This window comes from Channa argus, chromosome 17, assembly GCF_033026475.1.
Source record: "Channa argus isolate prfri chromosome 17, Channa argus male v1.0, whole genome shotgun sequence".
In the NCBI taxonomy this organism is placed as follows: Eukaryota; Metazoa; Chordata; class Actinopteri; order Anabantiformes; family Channidae; genus Channa; species Channa argus.
Window position 1 is genome coordinate 11,783,563 of NC_090213.1, and position 18,675 is coordinate 11,802,237.

General features: G+C 37.9%; 2 protein-coding genes and 1 long non-coding RNA gene across 5 annotated transcripts; 1 reads left to right on the plus strand and 2 right to left on the minus strand.

Annotated features, from left to right (window-relative positions):
* Positions 1-5: 5 nt before the first annotated feature.
* Positions 6-8,823, minus strand: chrna2b (cholinergic receptor, nicotinic, alpha 2b (neuronal)). Of its 2 annotated transcripts, none has more exons than XM_067482091.1 (6): positions 8,610-8,823; positions 5,568-5,719; positions 5,063-5,107; positions 4,776-4,885; positions 2,307-3,456; positions 6-2,056 (listed from the first exon to the last, which is right to left on the minus strand). In XM_067482091.1, exons 1-6 carry the CDS (start codon positions 8,674-8,676, stop codon positions 1,931-1,933), a joined length of 1,650 nt encoding a protein of 549 aa, XP_067338192.1. In that variant the 5' UTR covers positions 8,677-8,823; the 3' UTR covers positions 6-1,930. The 2 variants fall into 2 exon arrangements, with proteins under 2 accessions (XP_067338192.1, XP_067338193.1); XM_067482092.1 differs by lacking the exon at positions 8,610-8,823 and adding an exon at positions 5,389-5,446 and having other exon boundaries at positions 5,568-5,670.
* On the plus strand, positions 8,034-11,892 carry LOC137102499 (uncharacterized). The gene is made up of 5 exons (XR_010911236.1): positions 8,034-8,210; positions 8,294-8,371; positions 10,353-10,494; positions 11,472-11,650; positions 11,764-11,892. It is a non-coding gene; the product is annotated as an uncharacterized lncRNA (long non-coding RNA).
* si:ch211-142k18.1 (uncharacterized) lies at positions 9,214-18,340 on the minus strand. Of its 2 annotated transcripts, none has more exons than XM_067482094.1 (3): positions 15,682-18,340; positions 11,084-11,634; positions 9,214-10,461 (listed from the first exon to the last, which is right to left on the minus strand). In XM_067482094.1, the coding sequence occupies exons 2-3, from the start codon at positions 11,626-11,628 to the stop codon at positions 10,323-10,325; spliced, it is 684 nt and encodes a 227-aa protein (XP_067338195.1). In that variant the 5' UTR covers positions 11,629-11,634; positions 15,682-18,340; the 3' UTR covers positions 9,214-10,322. The 2 variants fall into 2 exon arrangements, with proteins under 2 accessions (XP_067338195.1, XP_067338194.1); XM_067482093.1 differs by lacking the exon at positions 15,682-18,340 and adding an exon at positions 11,732-11,848 and having other exon boundaries at positions 9,246-10,461.
* Positions 18,341-18,675: the final 335 nt, after the last annotated feature.

Below are 18,675 nucleotides of genomic sequence, written 5' to 3' on the forward strand. Positions count from 1 at the left end.
ATGCTTTTCAAGGTGTGTGTATTTTGAAATGGATGATTTCTATGATGGCCTATGATTGATTCGTCAGTTATTGACTTAATTATGTGCTTACAAATGCAATTTTGCTTGTAAATATACAATGTGTTTTTATGACAAATAATAGGTTTTACAGCAGAGAAAATTATTCATGTAGTAGTGTCATTAGTAACATGTTGAATGTAAAAATGGCAAATTGAAAAGGTTAATCAGCGATTCAGGTGTTTAGGTCTGTGCGCACTCTCACTATGGTGGATGTTAAAACTGCCAACATACTATAAAAACTATGATGAAGACTACAATGGTTTGAAGATTGGATTGTCAGCCATGTTTCTGGTCATCTGTTCAGCTTGAAAGAGTATTATGTCCATCATCATGATCATAAAATATGACATTCTGACAAATAAATCAATTGATATAAAAAAGTAACACTACTGTACATAAATGTCCGTTGACATATATTTGAATCAAATTTTGTTCACTGTTTCTTGGTATTGAAGTTTTAGATGCTTCCTCACCATGACGTTTGTGATTGGGTAACGTAAGCACAAACCGCTTATATTAAGTCGTAATGATACTCTTTTTGTATATATTTCGATCAGGTCGAACTATTTTTCAAAAAAAGTCACATACTGAAATACAGCTTGAAAGAAAATAAAAATGCAGAATAAGAAGAGCTGTGGCGACCCCTGAAAGGGAACAGCCGAAAGGAAAAGAAAAAGAAATAAACATCACTTAAACAGTTACCCTACATTTATCTGTTATATAGATGTTAGGCACCATGTACTGTACTACATAAAAATATTTTGAAATGACCACATAGCTGAATCACCTGAAGCAGTCTTGAAGTACTATAAATGTTGAATTGCATATTGTACAGGTTTTGCTTTAATTGTGCAATCTGCCGAAGTTTAACAGCAGAGTTTTCTGTGTTTACATGTTTCAATGTACACTGCATAAGTAAGTGACACATTAGAGAAAAGTATCTATGTGCACCTACAATCCTAATCTATTTCCTATGAAATGCCTCTTATATTTAGCAGACGAATATGGGAGGCAGCTGCAGGAATGACAGTCTCTCCCTTACAGCAGTTAATAAACCTCACGTAGACATGCTTTAACACTTTTCATCATTGAATTTATTATATAGCTTATGGTCATTCAAAAATAAATGTATTTGTTGTAACAAGGCCAGAAAGAAAATGCTATGAAAATGTAATTCTTTTCAAATTAGCATAATTCGTGTTCCCCCAGTTCGTGTCCAGAGTAATGTGCCATTACTGGGCAATTAAAGGGCATCTTAATGTGACATAAAGCCAGTATTGCATGGCTTATAATTTTACTATACTGTTACCTCAGTTAACATTTCAATAAATTAATTCAGGTCAACATCAACATCATTTTATACACTGTTTCTGCTGATGACCGGGGTTTGGAAAGTTACTTGGAAAATCGAAGGCTTTTCATAAAGGTCATTAACACTACATCACACAGGAATACCAATACACAGGAGAAGTATTTAGTCCATTAACACGGATGCTGGATCCATGTCGTCATTAACTAATGTGGGTTAGCATGTTGCACTAACATGCTAAAGAAATAACATACGAAACACTGGCATGTTCATATACCTACAACATGGCTACTGTTAAACATCGGCAAGTTAACATTCAGTAGTTTGCAGTTTGAGTCCTTAAGATGAGACTGCTACAGATAAACACTTTTGGTTTTTCCTCATTAGGGAAAATGATCCTAAAAAGTATTTTGGTTTGATGGTGTGTAAACAAAGCCATGTGAGGCCACATGGGCAGCAGTACGATGTTACACAAACTTGAAGTACAGCTACATTATAAAAGTGAAACATCGCGTAAATGGAGACTATTATGTCTCAGTCTGACACAGTTCTTCACATGTGCTAGATCATGCCAGCTAGCCAGGGGGGCAGAAAGAGGCCAATAGTCCCAAGCAGGCACACAATTATGAACATCCATAGGAAGATACGATCAATCACCATAGCAACATATTTCCAATCCTCTTTCACCTGTGTAGAAAGAACAACAGTTTAAAATAGCAACAACTATTCTCTCACAATGAGTTGAGTGTTTTACTGTATATTTAAAACTTGATTGGGAAAGCCTCTAATACCCACCCCCCCCCCCCAAATCTATAAAATCTAATTTAATAAAAAAGATGGAGACGTGAGACGGATAAAGTAAATCATGAACCTTCAACCAACAGTAATGCAAAGAGCAAGTGCTTTGGGTTTGACTGTCATTCTATTTGATACTCACACTGAAATCAGCATCCTCAGCCCTCAGGTGATCTGCAATGTAGTGCACTCCTTCTAATGCGCGTATAACACTTGGTGAAAGCAGGAATGTTGAGTCTGATAGAGTATTTTCAACTTTAGATGGCTGCTGAGTAGTATTGACTCTGGCTCCTGTTAAATGTCTATTCATTGCTCCAGTCACCTCTTGTCGATTCAGGCTGTTCTGTGGGTTTTTCTGCTGCGGTGGGGGAGTTGACCCTGGAGGTCTGGGTGAAGGAGGACGGAAGGAGAAATATGATGTCAGCGTTCCCAATTCCAAATCCTCATAACAACTTCTCTCAGGGTCCTCCAACATGGTGGCGTCTCCCAACCAGTTAGCCGAGGTACTGAGGCAGTTGCCAGATTTGTACCCAGCTACCCGGCCATGCCCCTGCCGGAGCAGCAAAAGCCTGCGACGTCGGCCATCTGGCGAAGGCCGTCGCATGAAGAGCCAGCGTGGAATTAGGTCCATGAAGACGGAGTGGACCCAGCGGGGCATCTTATGTGTGCTAGGAGAGCGATGATGGACATTGAGAACAAAGACAGTGATAACAATAGACAAGGTGACGAAAATCATAGTGAAGAGGAGGTACTCGCCGATGAGCGGGATGACCAGGGACGTGGATGGTATGATCTCTGTGATGAGGAGAAGGAAGACCGTAAGGGACAACAGCACAGAGATGCACAGGGTGATCTTCTCTCCACAGTCTGAGGGCAGGTAGAAAACCAAGACAGTGAGACAAGAGATCAGCAAACAGGGGATAATGAGGTTGATGGTGTAAAACAGGGGGAGCCTTCGGATGATAAAGAAGTAGGTGATGTCTGGGTAGATCTCATGGCAGCAGTCATATTTCTTTGTATTATATGTTCCCACAGCATTGACGATGGCCCATTCACCACTCTCCCAGTAGTTGTTGAGATCCACAGTGTTTTCAATTCGCTCCAGGTCAATCTTGGCCTTATCATAGGTCCAAGAGCCAAACTTCATTTTGCAGTTTTGTTGATCAAAGGGGAAGAAGGTGACGTCGATGCTGCAGGAGCTCTTGTAAATGGCAGGAGGGACCCAGCGAATTTTACCATTGTGAAAGAGGTGAGCTTTGGTCATGTGAGTCACAGCAAATTCACCATCAGCACTGGGGGACACAGAAATCGTCACTGAGTGATGGCGACATGACAGAGACTTAGTTATAGTTTTAGAAATGTGAACATAAAGTCTGAAATAACAGATGAGCTATAATTTTCTGGCAAGTTCTATTAACACTTTTAATTAAAAAAAGATGTATTTTTTCCATTTTAGAAACCATGCAGTGAAAAAGTGATTTCCTAATAATAATAATCTTCCTTCTATTCATCGCTTTTAATGGTGATAACAGCTTCTGCTGAAGACATAATGATGAGTCCTTATCATTTCATCAGACTCAGACCTTTTTAATTTCACTTACAGACTGATTACACAGGTTCAGTGGAGCAGAACTCCATCATCAACCTTCTCCATTTAATCTCCAGGTGGTAAATTCAGGAGAGAGAAGAGGTTTCAGAAAAAAAACAAAGAGTATGGTGGATATTTCTACAAAAAAAAGGTGCACATAAATATGAATTCAATATTTTCTAATACAGAAACTCCACCAACATACAACAAAATGTGCAAAAAAAACAAAACAAATAAGACCAACAAGTCGAGGTGAATAAACAGAAATCCAAACATATGACAAACCACAAGATGGCGCCATTCTCATACCAGATATCGTCCAGTCAAAGGGCATCTTTTTGAACCAGTACATAACTGTGCAGTGTGTTTGGCTGATGGATTTTTCTCATTAGTTTGTCTAGAACACACTTCCAATCATCCACTGTTTCATGTTTTTTAGAGTGTTACAGTATGTAACTGTCTTTTAAAATATATATTTTGTTGCAATATATGTTCCAATGGTGAAATACTTTTGCTTGACTGTTATTTGTTTATTTTTTGCTTCCTATTGCTTCATACTTTAATTTCAAAAGACTAAAATACCTGTAGGGCTGGGCACAGCGTGATTGGTCAAATGAACAGTACTTGTTACTGGTTTTCTTTACTAAATTACCTGAATGGCTTGGAGAGATGGAATGTTGGTCTGGTAAAACAAGCAATTTGATTAAGGCTGCTGCTTAAACTCTGAGAAACTTCACTATTTCACTATTTGGTAATAGAATCATTTAAACACCATGCAGCCACAACGTCCAAACAATCTGGTGTAGCATTTGCTTCTGAGCAGCGAAGCTCCATATGCTGCCGGCTGCAATGTACTGCAAGTTATGACACCTTTGACACCACCATGGCCAGCGTACAATTTTTTGCCATGCTGAACCCTGGCCTGACTGGTTTAAATGAATCAGGAAAGTAATGAGCAGATTGAACAATAATTGCTATGATTAATAATGTAACTGGTATATGCCTGTCACATCGCTCACTCACTTGTTATAGAGGACAATGTCTGGTACCCATATGAGCTCTGATGGCACTCTGATGGATGTCACATTGTCATAGTCAGACGGTCTCCAGCGAAGCTTGTAGTCATTCCACTCCTGTGAGACACAAAAGCCACTGATGTTTTGGGAGCTGTGATCATTTATTTAATTGTGATTTACGTCAATCAGTTCCTCACAAAGTTTGTCAAATATCAGATTTTTAACATTTTATATCATTTAGCCACGTGAGACAAAACTTAATAATAAATCAATACTTGTGCAGTTTTTTCTAACCTGTTTAAGCCAAACATTAGTTGTCATCATTTGGTTCTTCTCATCCTAACAGACACACAGTGAGAGAGAGATAGTCAGATTTAAAGGCTGTCAAATCTGGGCCTAGGCCAGAAGAATACTGTGAATGTGAGAGGCACCTGGAGCTTTGTCAAAGCAAACCCCAAATACTTATAACTTGCCCCAGCTTCAATAACTTCATGGATGTGTTCTGTGATGATGATGCTGTGACGAGGCAAAGGCTACATAATCTAGTTTTTCAAACTTAGTTATTTTTACTGGACTGTATGTAAAAATGCCTAAACATACAGTTGGAAAAACAAACTTACATTTACAGTGCCTCCTGGTTTCACTAAGTAGTGAATCTCTAGGAATAGGTCATTGCACCTAAAAATGCATAAAGTGGTTTTTCAAATGAAATAAACTCTGAAAGAAAAGTGACAGAGATGAACTAACCTTGTAAATAAATTGAACACACATGTAATAAACAGTGCATGCATGGACTCACCACATCAATGAGCTGTGCTATGGACAGTCCAAACTTGACAATAACCACATCAGAGATGTTTGGCACAGGTCGCGACCACTTGTTGTAACCAATGAACAGCTTTTTGAAGAGCTCATCCTCAGCGTGGGAGTGGGTCTTGTCATAACAAAGACCTACAAACACATGATTTTTTTTAATCCAAAAAAATGTTTTAAATGTGATTATTTCACTCCCCTTGCTGTGCATTATACATATAGTTAAGAGGTCTCTTGGCAAGGCAGTATAGAGTTTGTACATTAGATTAAGCTGACATGACACAGTTAAAACAAAATTAGAGTTTGTTACTGCAAATGTCCCTTTGATATCTTCATACAACAGTTAATGTTAATGTAGAGGGTGTAGCAATGAAGCCATAAAGAACAGATGTAAGGAAATGGCACAGAACATAGGGATCATATCCATGTCCTCTCATTTGTGTCTCCCTAAATCTTCACTTAGCAAATATCAGTAAATCGCTCTGGTATGATATTGAGGGGTTGAGGAGGAAGGTGGAGTACACACAATCCGACTGTAAACATCTAAGGCTTTTCTTTGTAAAGTCTTATCGACTTTTCCACATCTTAGCAAATCTTTTGATCTCTTGATCTGAACTTCCCATGTGGGTTGCTTGCTAACATCCCTAAAGGTGAGCTGACGGAGGCTGGAGAAGTATCTCTCCTCCTTCAGCAGCAAAACCATTTCAGCCGTAATATCTCTCTCTTTTTCTCCTTAGTTGTATTATTACTTATGTGTGGTTTCACTGTGAGGTGGCTCCATCAAATTAATTTTGAATGTGCAGTTTAGACAGATTTGAGTACAACTCAAACCGAATCATTGTATTATTTTTCAGCAGAATAAATAGCATGGACATAATCAGGAATCCCATCCTTTATGGATTGCCGCTTCCACCTTCATCAGTGTAGTCAGAGTCGATTACACACATCATTACTTGCTAGTTTTAAGTGGAGGCGAGATCATTTCTCAGTAGTAGACGGTGTTTATTGTTACACTGTCTGTCACTCAGAGTTACAACTGACGCATAAAACAATTAACTGACAGTTCTAACTCAAAGCAGAGAGTGAATGTTTTAGCACCAATATCTCAGACTAGTAAAAAAATCTGATGCTAAATCACTAATGTATTTTTCAACACAACATTTTTACATTTCCTTTTGATAAGGATCCCTTCAACTTACTTTTCTGATTTGTGACCAAGATGCAGACTATACACATCTAATGATATTGTATCAGTGATGCACTAATATGAGCTGATTGGTCAGTCAGGATTTGGTCTATACATTATACCGTGTGTGGACCTGAATAATTAATTTATTAATTCTGCTGCATTAACAATATTGGAGTAGTTCAGCAGTTTTGAATATTCAGTTTAAATTAGCTTTGTGTAAAGACTGGTAACAGCTGGCCTGGCCTCTATGTAAATGTAGAAGAATACCACAATCAATACCACAATACTATTTGTTTATTCTGTTTAAATCACTTTAAACAAAAAAAAAAAAAATCTATCTATAATTACTAATCACATCAAAACTTAAAAGCAATAATTTAAAAAATTCTTTAAATGCCACAGGCCTTACACACATTACCTCTCCCATTTCTATGGGGCTGAGTTTGACGGTCTCATGAAATGACACAAACTAATGCAGTGTGCTACCATCAAGGCTCCCAAAACGAGACCTTGGACCACTGGGTTCTGGCAGCAGTTAACTGCTTTGCCAAGGCCCCATCATTGCCTGTCCACATGTGAGCTTTAGTTCTGACATCGACGAGTCTTTGAAATCCTTTTGGAAGACAGCCAGGTGAGGTGCTTAAGTGTTACACATTGCTAAGCTGAGACATTCATGCAAATGTGTTTAAATGATTTATTGCCCATGGTAATTGCTTGGCTTAAGGGGCTTTCACACAGAAAGGCTGAAGCATATGCAGAAACCAAAAAGTCTCTGATTTACCTGAAGCCTGTGGCGTACAAAAATGTGTTATTGTATAAGTTGGTAGAAAATAGTCATTAGACACTTTAAATGGTGTGTGGATTTTCCCATGCAACATACACTTTTACATTTACTGGCAACATGAACTACTTTCAATCTAGGAAACAAACAAGTGTGTGCATTTATCTGGGAAGTACCAGATGTGGGGCTCATGGGTGCCCTGGATCAAAGCTTCCTGCCAGTGGGGACATGAAATAAGATGACACCTTCAACATCGACCACCCTGTTGGACTGTGGACAAGACCCTTGGTGAGGTGTACGAAACACTGACCGGTTTGGATGATCGAGTCAGCAGCTTCTCAGGCCAGAGGTGTGACAACAATGACCTGGGAATCGCCAGCCTCAAATGGAAAAGCTGAATTCTGTCACCGTCACAGGGAGGAGTGAACTGGCACAAGACCAGCATGTCTGACTGGTAAAGCGTGTAGGGACAGACGGACACCAGCTTAAAAACCCTCTCTCTCGCGTACGGTAAGTCACAGGAAGATATATGCCATCTTCCACCTCTGAGCCAGCACTGTGCTCTCAAATCGTGCTTGCACTGCAAGAAAACAACTTGTGCGAAAAAGCTGCTGAATCGACTTCCAGTGTTTGATGGATTAAAGTCAAACTAAAATTAGGTATCGTCTTATACACCGCCCGAAATATCTTTGCTCTTTTGAGTAACATCTTTTCTAACCGCTCTCTCTTACTTCTAATTTAGTTCACAAAATTCGGACCTTTAACGAGGCGAGCAAGGGATTGTGGGGGAGCGCGAGCGAGCAGGTGAGGGGACGGAAAGGTGGGTTACATTGATTTACTTTTACGCCTAATTACCATTTCATTTGGAGTTTCATGACTTTCTAAGCTTCCCAAATGTGGAGCAGCTCTCGGGCTTCTGAATTTTAAACTCGACATCTTTTTCTTTGCCAAGTTACTCGCGTTGACACTACGGCGGTGACACGTTAAAGCACTTTTCTGTCTGTGGGAGACATATCGGGGGCAGGAGAAAATAGCTAACTTAAAGCAAAACTACTTACCTGACTGACTCGAGAGGAAGCAGCAGAGAATAGCCGACCTTACACAGAACAGGTGGTTGTGTCCCATTTTGTCCTCGGCTAGTAAAGAGCAGTCCCGCTTGGAGGACCACGGAGGTGCTTCCGTCCGCTGTGAAAACGTTATCTTGAAGCCGTGACGCGTGAGCAAAATGTGTCATCTTCACAGCTGGGAGCCATATCAGCACAAGTTCCCCGCTACTACGGCTGCTTTTATATTTGTGGGCGGGGCCAGAGTGCGACTGAGTAACTTCGCCGTCTTTTCCCTAAAGCCCCGCATCGATCGATCGCGCTCATTTCATCCCCGCTCAGACTAAATGAGAGCGAGTACTGAACCTTAAGTTTGAGGAGAGCTATCCATCACTGGTGCTGAATCATGAAGAACTGTAGCCTGCCTCTGATTTATTTACAGACTTAAGTACCAGTTCATATTACTGTCTCAAGGATTGAAATCACGAAAATGCTGTAAAGTATATGATCCAAACAATTTCGCCCCTTTACGGCATCATCCAACCGAGCAGGCAGAACACATCTGATTACATGCTTAGAAACAACAGATATACTAGAAAAGTTGTAAGATAGAAAATGGAGCAGTTTCACGTTAGACACTGTCTGCGTACAGTACGGTAAAAAAAAAAAACGGTACAGAATGCCTGTTTATTTAATTTAAAATGTAATTAAAACTTGATCATTATAAAAGCAGATGGAGCTCACCAGACGTCAGCATGATTTTTGTATTGAAAACAGGTAGACGGGTGAATGAATATGATTAGGGAAGTTTTAGTTTTCCATACAATAATAAGACAGTAGAAGCTATAAAACATGGCAACAGATAATATTAAGCTTTGAAAAAAAAAGTTTGTTGTTTCTTGCTATTTACTTCCTTATAAATATTAATTTATGATTTCAAGTTTTAAAGCATTTCTGTCTTATGAGTCCCGGTGGGGTAAAGACAGAAGAGGAATGAACAGGGGACCTGGACACAAAACTAAACTTTTTCTCTCATGTTTAAATCACAAACACATAATGTTTAAAGTATTTTAAACAATACACACGTAAATGATTTCTGTGTCTTATGACTATTGCCACGTTTGTGTGTCTCTGCTTATTTCTTCCTAATGACATGGATTTTCTATTTATACAAAATCTAGTAAACCATCAAAAGGTTACTGTATTGTTTTCATTCTGCCTTTATAACAAAGCTGCCTCAGTTGCAGTCTTCTCCTTTTTCTGCTGCAAAAACAAAGTCCCCATTGAAACATACTAGCTCCCATCCTCACCCTAGAACCAGATGGAGAAGACTAACAGATTCATTATGCTTAGTCTCTGAAGACCGATCGTTTTGGATTCATAAACACTCAACTTGGCTCAAACCTGAACCACATACTGTTGCCATGTTTGACCTCACTAAATTCCACACATAGAGCCTGAATGAAAAATATTATTTTATGGGTTAATGGTTATAACTTTTGTAAAAGTCAAACATGTTATTTTGAAACACAATGTTTTTTTTGTTTTCACTTTCCTCTTATCATCTGTACAATATGAAATTATCAGCCTTACTGTTGGCTCTCCTTCTTCTTTGATAAGATATAAAAATATTTAATTACAAAACTTCCCTTGCTCTCACCAAAGACATTAAACATCAGTCACGTGTTACAGGATGAATGAAGGATGAACTTTAGTTTAGGCACTTCCTTAGTGATGCAATTTAACAATGTCTTTCAGCTGCTTTGTGAAGGAAGCATGCAGGGCCTGTGATGACCTTTCCAGCCTGTTGGCTATGTTTGCAGCAGCACGAAGCATGTCTTCAAAGGCCAAGGACTCTTTTTTGATTCTGCTCCGGAAGACGAACAGTCCAGGTCACCAGGTAGAGTTAAGGGAAGGAGAAACCACGACACACATAAGGAAATCAACAGGGGCAGATGTGGAGAGAAAGATTGAGCAAGTGAAATTAGAGCTGAAGTACATTTCAAATAGCGTAATACATATATTTGCTGTTAAAGCTGGTTAATGGTACAAGGTAATTTTAAAAACAAATTTACTGCATTGTGTAAAAATTAGACAAGAACAGTATCTGCAAATGAATTTGTCTACCTCAGCCTTGGTCAAAAGGCATTAAGCTGCATATCGGATGAATAGTTACTTTAGTAACCACAGTAGCTGTGAAAAAACTAGTTTCAAGATGTAAAATATTGAAACCAGTCTAGACTCCAAGCAGACACAACTTCTCGCATCATGAGATTAGAATCACAAATGTGCAAAATCTCCTATTGGTGTGTAAATTTTTAAATACAAGTTGAAACCGCAGCCATCAACCACCACTATCACTGTTATTTTGTTTTGTTCTGCAACAAGAGTGGATCTTTTTCAGCGGATCTCTCTACCTTTTATTCTTCAACATCTTAACATTTTAACAATAAACAAATGCATGTAAATTTCTCGAAAAAAATACTCACTTCTGCATCCCACCAAGGGCATCTGACACATCTCCCTCCAGCTGCTTTTCCAGATCTTCTTCAGCTTTTTCTACCAACTCATGGCAGCTCTTGTGATCATCTTGAATACCAATAATATTTTCCTTAATCACATCTTTATAGGTCTGATCCCCCAACTCTGCCCCAACAAACTGCACCAAATTCTCCATCACTGCCTTGTTTCCAGTTTGGATGGCCTGCAGATAGGTCAGCTCCTCTTTCTGGGCCTTCAGCCTTCGAGCAAAGGCAGTGTTAGTGCTGAAGTGGACAGAGCACTTGTCTGATTGGGGTTCATAGTGTAGCACCGATGAGGGTGATGGTGAAAACACTGCTGATGTGATCCATTCATGGTTGTTTTCCATCCTTTCAGGTGCATCACCAATGGCCTGCATCACTGTGTCATTGTTGGCCATTATCGGTGAGAAAATATCAAACCCTGAACCCCATTCACCATCTCCACTTTGGCAGAGTGCAGGGGTTGTCATGGATACCCAGGTCAGGATTAAGGAAATCCAACAACACCACATGGTGACCTGGAAAGAGGAGGAGGTAAGCGACTTCTGTGAACTCTTATCAACAGGTGAAAAGACACTTACCATATCATTTGAATTAAGTAAACATATTAAGGACCTGGACTTTGTTCTTCACACGTGTCTTAACAGGTGCAAGATCAAATGCTCTAATCCTGGATCAGGTTATGCAGCAAGTCAATTCTTCAAAAGCATCAGGTTTCCTGTTGGCTATGTGCTAACGACAAACCACAGAGAGAGAGAGAGAGAGAAAGAAACAATAAAAAGAGATTGAGTGTGTGCTTGTGAGTGTTTGTTTGTGTGTGTGTGTGTGTGTGAGTGTGTACATGTGTTTGTTTGTGTGTATTTGTTTGTGCATGTGATAGGGAGCAAAAAAGTGTATTTTTAAAGTGGTTATTAGGAATTTAAAGATGATGCAAAACTGCAGGAGAGCATCTCCACTGATCTGACGGTGAAAGATTTGCATAAGCACTGCATTATATTTAGAGCAAGTACATGTAAACAGGACCAGAACCCAAAACAGATACATTGAGTTACAAGAATGTTGCGTGATGCCTGTGTATTTCTCTTATCCCTATATTAACATTAATGGTAGATACTTTATTGCAGGTGAATTAATTTAAATTGAGACATTCCTTTATTTTTTTGGATTGTTGTATCCTACACTCTCAAGTGTGTAAAAAGTGTGTGCCTGCACAAACATATCATCCTACGGATTTCATCGGTTTGCTCAGGTAAGAACATTGCATCCATAGTTGGATAGACTTCCTGATCCCACATCTTTCAAATATGAGAAGTTGCCTTACACTGGCTAACCTTAGAAAATAATGCTCTTGAGTAGGTTTGATATAACAGATCTGTTGCTGGGACAACAAGATCAACATAAAACCAGCAGATCTGGGACTATAAAATTGTTAACAAAATTATCCAGCTAACATGTTAATCCACGTACGAAGTACATTGCCCTGGTTTTGTAATATATTGTTATGCTTATTTAATCTTTAAAGAGTCTTAAAAAATTTGACACTCTGAATGTCAAACTGCAAATTGTATTAGTAAGCATTTCACACCAGTGTGTAGTTTTTAACATATTTATTTCTTAGAAAGATTTTTAATATACTACATAACAAACACCCCATATAACACTGTGAAACACAATAGCAAAGCAGGCTGCATATATATTAGTATCATATATATGAAATAATTCAGTAGTTATTAAATTTCAGAAGTATCCAGATTCTAACACAAATTGTGCTTATCATGTTAAAGTAGAATCTGTTCCTGGAAAAATTAGCATTGGTTCAGTCGTATGGTGCTCATGTTTTCTAACACGAGTGAGGTAACAATGCTGTTTGTTGTTTGGTTTGTCATTACACACGAGGGAAATCCTCATGCTTTTTGGTTGGGCAGTAGCTTAGTGGACACATGAGTAGAGTGAAAGTTGACATAGGTAGTATGTCAGCAGCATTGTTTGCAGGTGTCTGGTGGTTTTACACAACATCTTTTCACATTGGAGTTGTTACTTTTACAAACCTTTTGTCATGAGGTGGGATAGTATCACTATATTTTGTGTTGTACAGTGACTCTGCCGCCTTTGTTTTTTGTTCAGAAAAACAGCAACTGTGGCATCTATCATTTTGCAGACCACCATCAATAACTCTCTCCTTACCATCTGGAAATACATTCAAAAATCTTAATCAGGCCTGTGAGTTGGAGGCATTGCACAGGATTTTTTGCTGTCAGAGCACATTTGGTTTCTTTTACAGCAGCCTTGAAAGTACTTCAGCGTCTTATAGCTGAAGTGAAAATGTGAGTTGGACCTGTCAGGTTTTGCCATGTTTTGTTGAGAAACACAGGATGAGTTCCCAGTCATGCTTGCTTCTTGGATGAACACCATAAAATTGCCTATTTATTTTAAGATGAGTGGCTCAAACCCATAAAAGGAGAAACTGTTGGCTGCCCTCTCTCTCCCTCCTCCTGTTTCTTGTCATTTTAAATGGTGACCTCACATATGTTCCAGCAGCTGTTAAACAAGTAGTAAACGGAAACCTTCAAACCAATGCAGACTGCAAGCAGACACACAAACCAGGAGCCTTGCATCACAACATTAGGCAAACGAGGTTGCTCATTTCTTTGAGTGACATGTGCATTGTAACTGACGGGCTGATATCACCCGCTGGAAAAAAAACATTTTAATGAGTTTCATCTGAGGTAACACATCATTATTAGAATATGCATTGGATTTTTATCAGTAAACATCTCATACTGTATGAATGAGGTTTAATATTCTGTCACTTTGAATATGACAGATAAATGTTACTCAGGAGCATTAACAAACAGCCAGGAACTGGACTAGATTCCCTCAGCTATCTTGTAACTAATATAATATAGATCATATGTTGTGTATACGATATGATTTTGAGCATGCACATTTCAGAAACTAACCATTTTTATTTATTTATTTATTTATATCCTTTTGGCTTATCCTGTGAGTTCAGGGTCGCCACAATGAAGATTAAAAAACACAATTTCCGGAATGGCATTTTCATTTTTCTATTACAGTTGTTTTGGACTTTAATAAATCAAAACCTTATGTCATAGTATGAGAATACCTCTGCCCTAATGACAGAATACAACCAAATGGAAATCTTAAAATATAACTTTATTGGCTCTATGTTCACTTTCCACAGCAGCAATAAAAGGACATTTAGTGACATTATTTCAGTCTCTAAAAGCCCTGCTAACTAGAAGCACACATTCTCTTCTTGAGCAGCCGTCGTCATTGGAAAATCTCTGCCCAGTTTCCACCCTTGAATCTTTTAGTTTGGTTGAAAAACTGTTTGTGTTAGCATCTTTGTGGCACGTAGTGGCCTTGTTTGCCTTCACTCTGATGGTTGTGTCATTGTGAATTGTTAATATAAGCTTTATTTATTTATTTACTTGGCTCAAAATAGCAAAAGCTCGCTTGCAGAATGCAGAACTGGATCACATCAGAAAAAGGAGATTTAATGCAGTTAAAATGCTAAAATGAAACACCACAAAACACTATTCCTACTGTAAATTGGTTGCCCACAATTAATTTGTTATACTCAGTAAAGTTTGTGAAAAGATTCTACAGTTGTTTTGAAAAAAGTTTTTTCCAAACTTATAAAGGGAAACTATAGAGTTTATTTGTATACATTTGAGCTGCAACTCCTGATTGTTGTCAGTTAATTAGTCAAACACTTTCAGTATTAGTCAATTAATCATTGGTCAATTAATCAAAAGTGTTCCAAAATATTTTTAACAAAAGCTTATGACAACTCCCTAAAGCCCTAGAAATGGTTTAAAACTAAAATATATTACATTAACAAAAAATAGCAAAAGGAAACAAATCAATCAATTCAAAAGTACTAGCAAGAGATGCAACAAAAATAGTTTCTAAATAACATTCTGTCTCTTGGCTTAACCACGTGTTTAACTTCTGAAATGAATTGCGTGAATTAGTGAATTATATTATTTGCTTAAGTGCATAGTTTAGATACATTTTCCATTGAAATCTGTTATGCAGCTTTTTTGTTGTATTTTAAATGTAGTACTCATGAACGATGTGCACCTCTTTAGCAAAAGTGTTTTGTAGGTTTGTTAACACTCAACTGCTGTAATGTTGCTATGACAACTAAGTCTTAGCAATGAACTAGTTAAGCACAAAAAGGCCTTGCAAGTTCAGTGTTTATATACAGTTAAAGTGGAATGATTTAAAATGGAAACTTACTTAGAAATACTTTTTCAATGTTTTTGCACATCCAACGATTCATACAAACTGTGATGTGCATGTCTAAATGCACTTGAGATAAAAAAAAAAATCAGGGTTTCGAAACAGGTCTCTTTATCTGAACCAACCATCCACATCAATAGTAATCTTTTGCAACCAAATAACACTTAACTGTGTATAAAATTTAGATATATTTAGTATTATAAAGTTTTTTCTTCTTTACCAATGGATTGGGAAAGCCCCAGCTTCTTATTATACTGTACAGTAACTAAAAGCCAAAAAAAAAAAAAACTTACCAACTTCCAGTAATATTTCACAGCTAAATTCTGCCACTTCCACTTTTTCAGTCAAGCAAAAGGACCCAAAAGGTTATGAGTACTATCCACAAGCACTGAGGACAAATACTCACTCGGTTTCCTTCTTCATGTCAGGGAAAAAATGCAGACACATGCACACACAATTAGGGTTTGGCTGGAGTGTGTGGTTGTCTGTATGCCCCTGTCTGCTGTTGGGAGGGAATAGAAGGGGAGGGGGTTGTTTGTAGAAAAAACTGAAACTGAATGATTTCTTTCTTTGCAGTGGAAAGAGGGGCTGGGAAAAGGAAGGTTGAAGAGGGATATAATCTACTTTACATCTGTAGGGTCTGGTGGGCGACAGGGGAAACATGAAGGTTCTGTAGAAGAAATGTATTTTCATGACTATGGTAAATGTACATTTTCTGTGTATTCTAGAAGAAATCTCACTGATGTTCATTTGGGTTGTGTAATTAGGTTAAAATCTCAAAAAAGAAACAAACAGGTTTGTTGTCTTCCTGGCAGTTATGCCTCCTAGGACAGAATACAGGGTTAATAATGCACTAATAAAGCAAAGATGAGTTTATTGGTTGGTTCAGAGGATTATCAGAGTTTCAGAAATAATAAAATTTTCTGAAATGTTCCATGAAAACAAATAACACTAGCAACAAAATACCAGGTCTTTTACTAAATTAATTTAAAATGTAGTTTTTTGTTTTGTTTTGTTTTGTTTTCTGCATTCAGATTTCCTAGTCTAGTCTAGTCTGTCCTTCAAGGATGATCACATGCCAGGTTAAGGGTTGCTTGGTTCGAAAGGTGAAAGGGGAAAATCAATTTTGAATCGAAGCATGTAGTGTTGGTACATTTACACCTGGAAGGATGCTGTGCAACCACTGCACAGTGCTGGCAGTTGAGTGACAACTTAAGAGTTTTTTGGGGGGGGCTTTTTGGCAATTTTGGCATTTCCACATCATTCAAAAACCAAAACATTGATTTTGCCTTATTTAAATAGCTATAAAGGAACTATTCCATAACCACCAAGCACTGAATCTCTGAAGCACTGAAGAATTAGGCCGGGTCACTTATAAAGAAAAGAATTATATGATCTAGTCAAAATTAACTTCGATTTGAAATTAGATTAGATTAGATTAGATTTACTAATTTTCATTATTCACCTCCCTATAACCATGGGAAAGCAGGCACCATTCGAATAAAGTAGTAATTAAAGATAAACCTTTAAAGTAAATTTTAGAGGGGATGCCACTTAACTTGTTTTGTTGACAGTGTTTTGTCTGCAGAATACATTTGACCACCAGGTAAATAAGAGTATTTAATTTGCTTCACCCTCCCCTCACAAGTGCTCTTGTCTCTTCAGTGTAGACTAATTAATGGCAATGAAAGAGAAAATATGCATGTTTCTGGAATAATGCCAAAGGCAGATGAGTTTACTAGCAGGAAAAAAAAACAATTTTTAATCTTTCAGATACAAATTCATGACACATAGTAACAGCAACCAATAATCCTTGTGGTTTTAATGATTTAAGATGGCTAATGCAAACCAATGTTGACCACAGGCTGAATTTTAAAAAGGCATGGAAAAGATCTATGATTTTTATCAACCTATAATCGGCAAACAAGATACTCAGTGACAGGTCACACGCAGATTTTGGCTTATCTTAGAAGAGGATTAAACACATTTCAAGTCATGGATGATCAGATATAGGATGCATGTATGCTCCATTGTCGTGTGGTTTTGGGAGTACAACATATTACCTTTTTTGCCTTGCTTTTGTCCAAGGGTGCTTTCATAATAACACAAATCACCCTTTAAATGCAGCTTTGAAATAAATTTGATATGAACCATCGTTTTTCATGCTTTTCCATGTTGTTGTTGATTTTGATTATACTTACCACACCAACTGTGATAGAGGATGGCCTGATTTTGATTTGGGCTTGTCAGCAAAAGTTGCTCCCTATCACTGCCATATTTGTTTTGGCAGAAGAACATCCTAGAATTGTCAGTGTACAGTATATACGCATATCAGATGTCCCAGTGTTAAAAGCCCCAGCCATGTTTGAAGGTGAGCAGCATGGTGTTGGGAGATTGGTTAGCGCTGAGAAGGTCCCTGGTTTGAATCCACCTGCGGCCTTTCTGTGTGGAGTTTACATGTTCTCTCCATGTTTTCCTCAGGTTGCTCTGGTTTCCTCCCACAGTCTATAGACATGTACCTTCAGACATGTTAATCTAAATTCTGTGACTATGAGTGTGATTGGTGGTCTGTCTGTGTTAGTCTGTCCAGGATGTACCCTGCTACTTGCTCACTGACAGATAGGATAGGCATGTACCCTAGTTTTTCTATGAAGCTCTGTTGTTCTGCCCGTAAGGACACCATATGGGGCTGCTTTTCATTCTCAGAGTAGATTTGTTCCACATGAGCCTCAGAACATGTGTCTCTGCAGAAATCTAAAATGTTTAGACTTTGCTAAATTAAATCCATGTACAAAAATAAATTAAGAGTTAATAAAAAATATGGGTGATGTCCACATGTGTGCAAACTTTTAAAGTTAAACATTTTCTGGTAATTAATAAAAATAGAGACCACAAATTAAAGACATAATATAAAAAGACAAGTAAATGTGGAGCTGATTTTAACCTATTTATGTACTGGTAAATAATAATACATGAGGATTTATTAGTTTGTTGTACAAAAACAATAAAAAAACACATAAACTATTCCACTGGATGATATATATTTAATCATTTTTAAACAAAAGATCAGCATAACTATTATTCAAATGGATGTAAATCACCATACTGTAACTCAACCTGAGACCTCAACCTTTAGCAGTTGACCAACTGAGGTACAAGAAATGCTGACTTGGAGCATGTGAGGCAATGCTTGTTGATAATATATCATTTTGGAATAAAGAAATCTAGCAGAGCTGTGTGTCTGGCTGATGACTTTTTAATCGTTTTTAGATTAAACAACAAAGGTC

What these genes read in the sequence shown, in the direction of transcription:
- chrna2b (XM_067482091.1), bottom strand. Translation starts at nt 8,676, where the DNA reads ATGGGACACAACCACCTGTTCTGTGTAAGGTCGGCTATTCTCTGCTGC. An exon ending in CTTCCTCTCGAGTCAGTCAG is followed by an intron (nt 5,720 to 8,609) that starts GTAAGTAGTTTT and finishes ATGTGTTTGTAG; the next exon opens with GTCTTTGTTATGACAAGACC. An exon ending in CTAATGTTTGGCTTAAACAG is followed by an intron (nt 4,886 to 5,062) that starts GTTAGAAAAAAC and finishes TGTGTCTCACAG; the next exon opens with GAGTGGAATGACTACAAGCT.
- si:ch211-142k18.1 (XM_067482094.1), bottom strand. Translation starts at nt 11,628, where the DNA reads ATGTGGTGTTGTTGGATTTCCTTAATCCTGACCTGGGTATCCATGACA. An exon ending in GCCCTTGGTGGGATGCAGAA is followed by an intron (nt 10,462 to 11,083) that starts GTGAGTATTTTT and finishes CTTCCGGAGCAG; the next exon opens with AATCAAAAAAGAGTCCTTGG.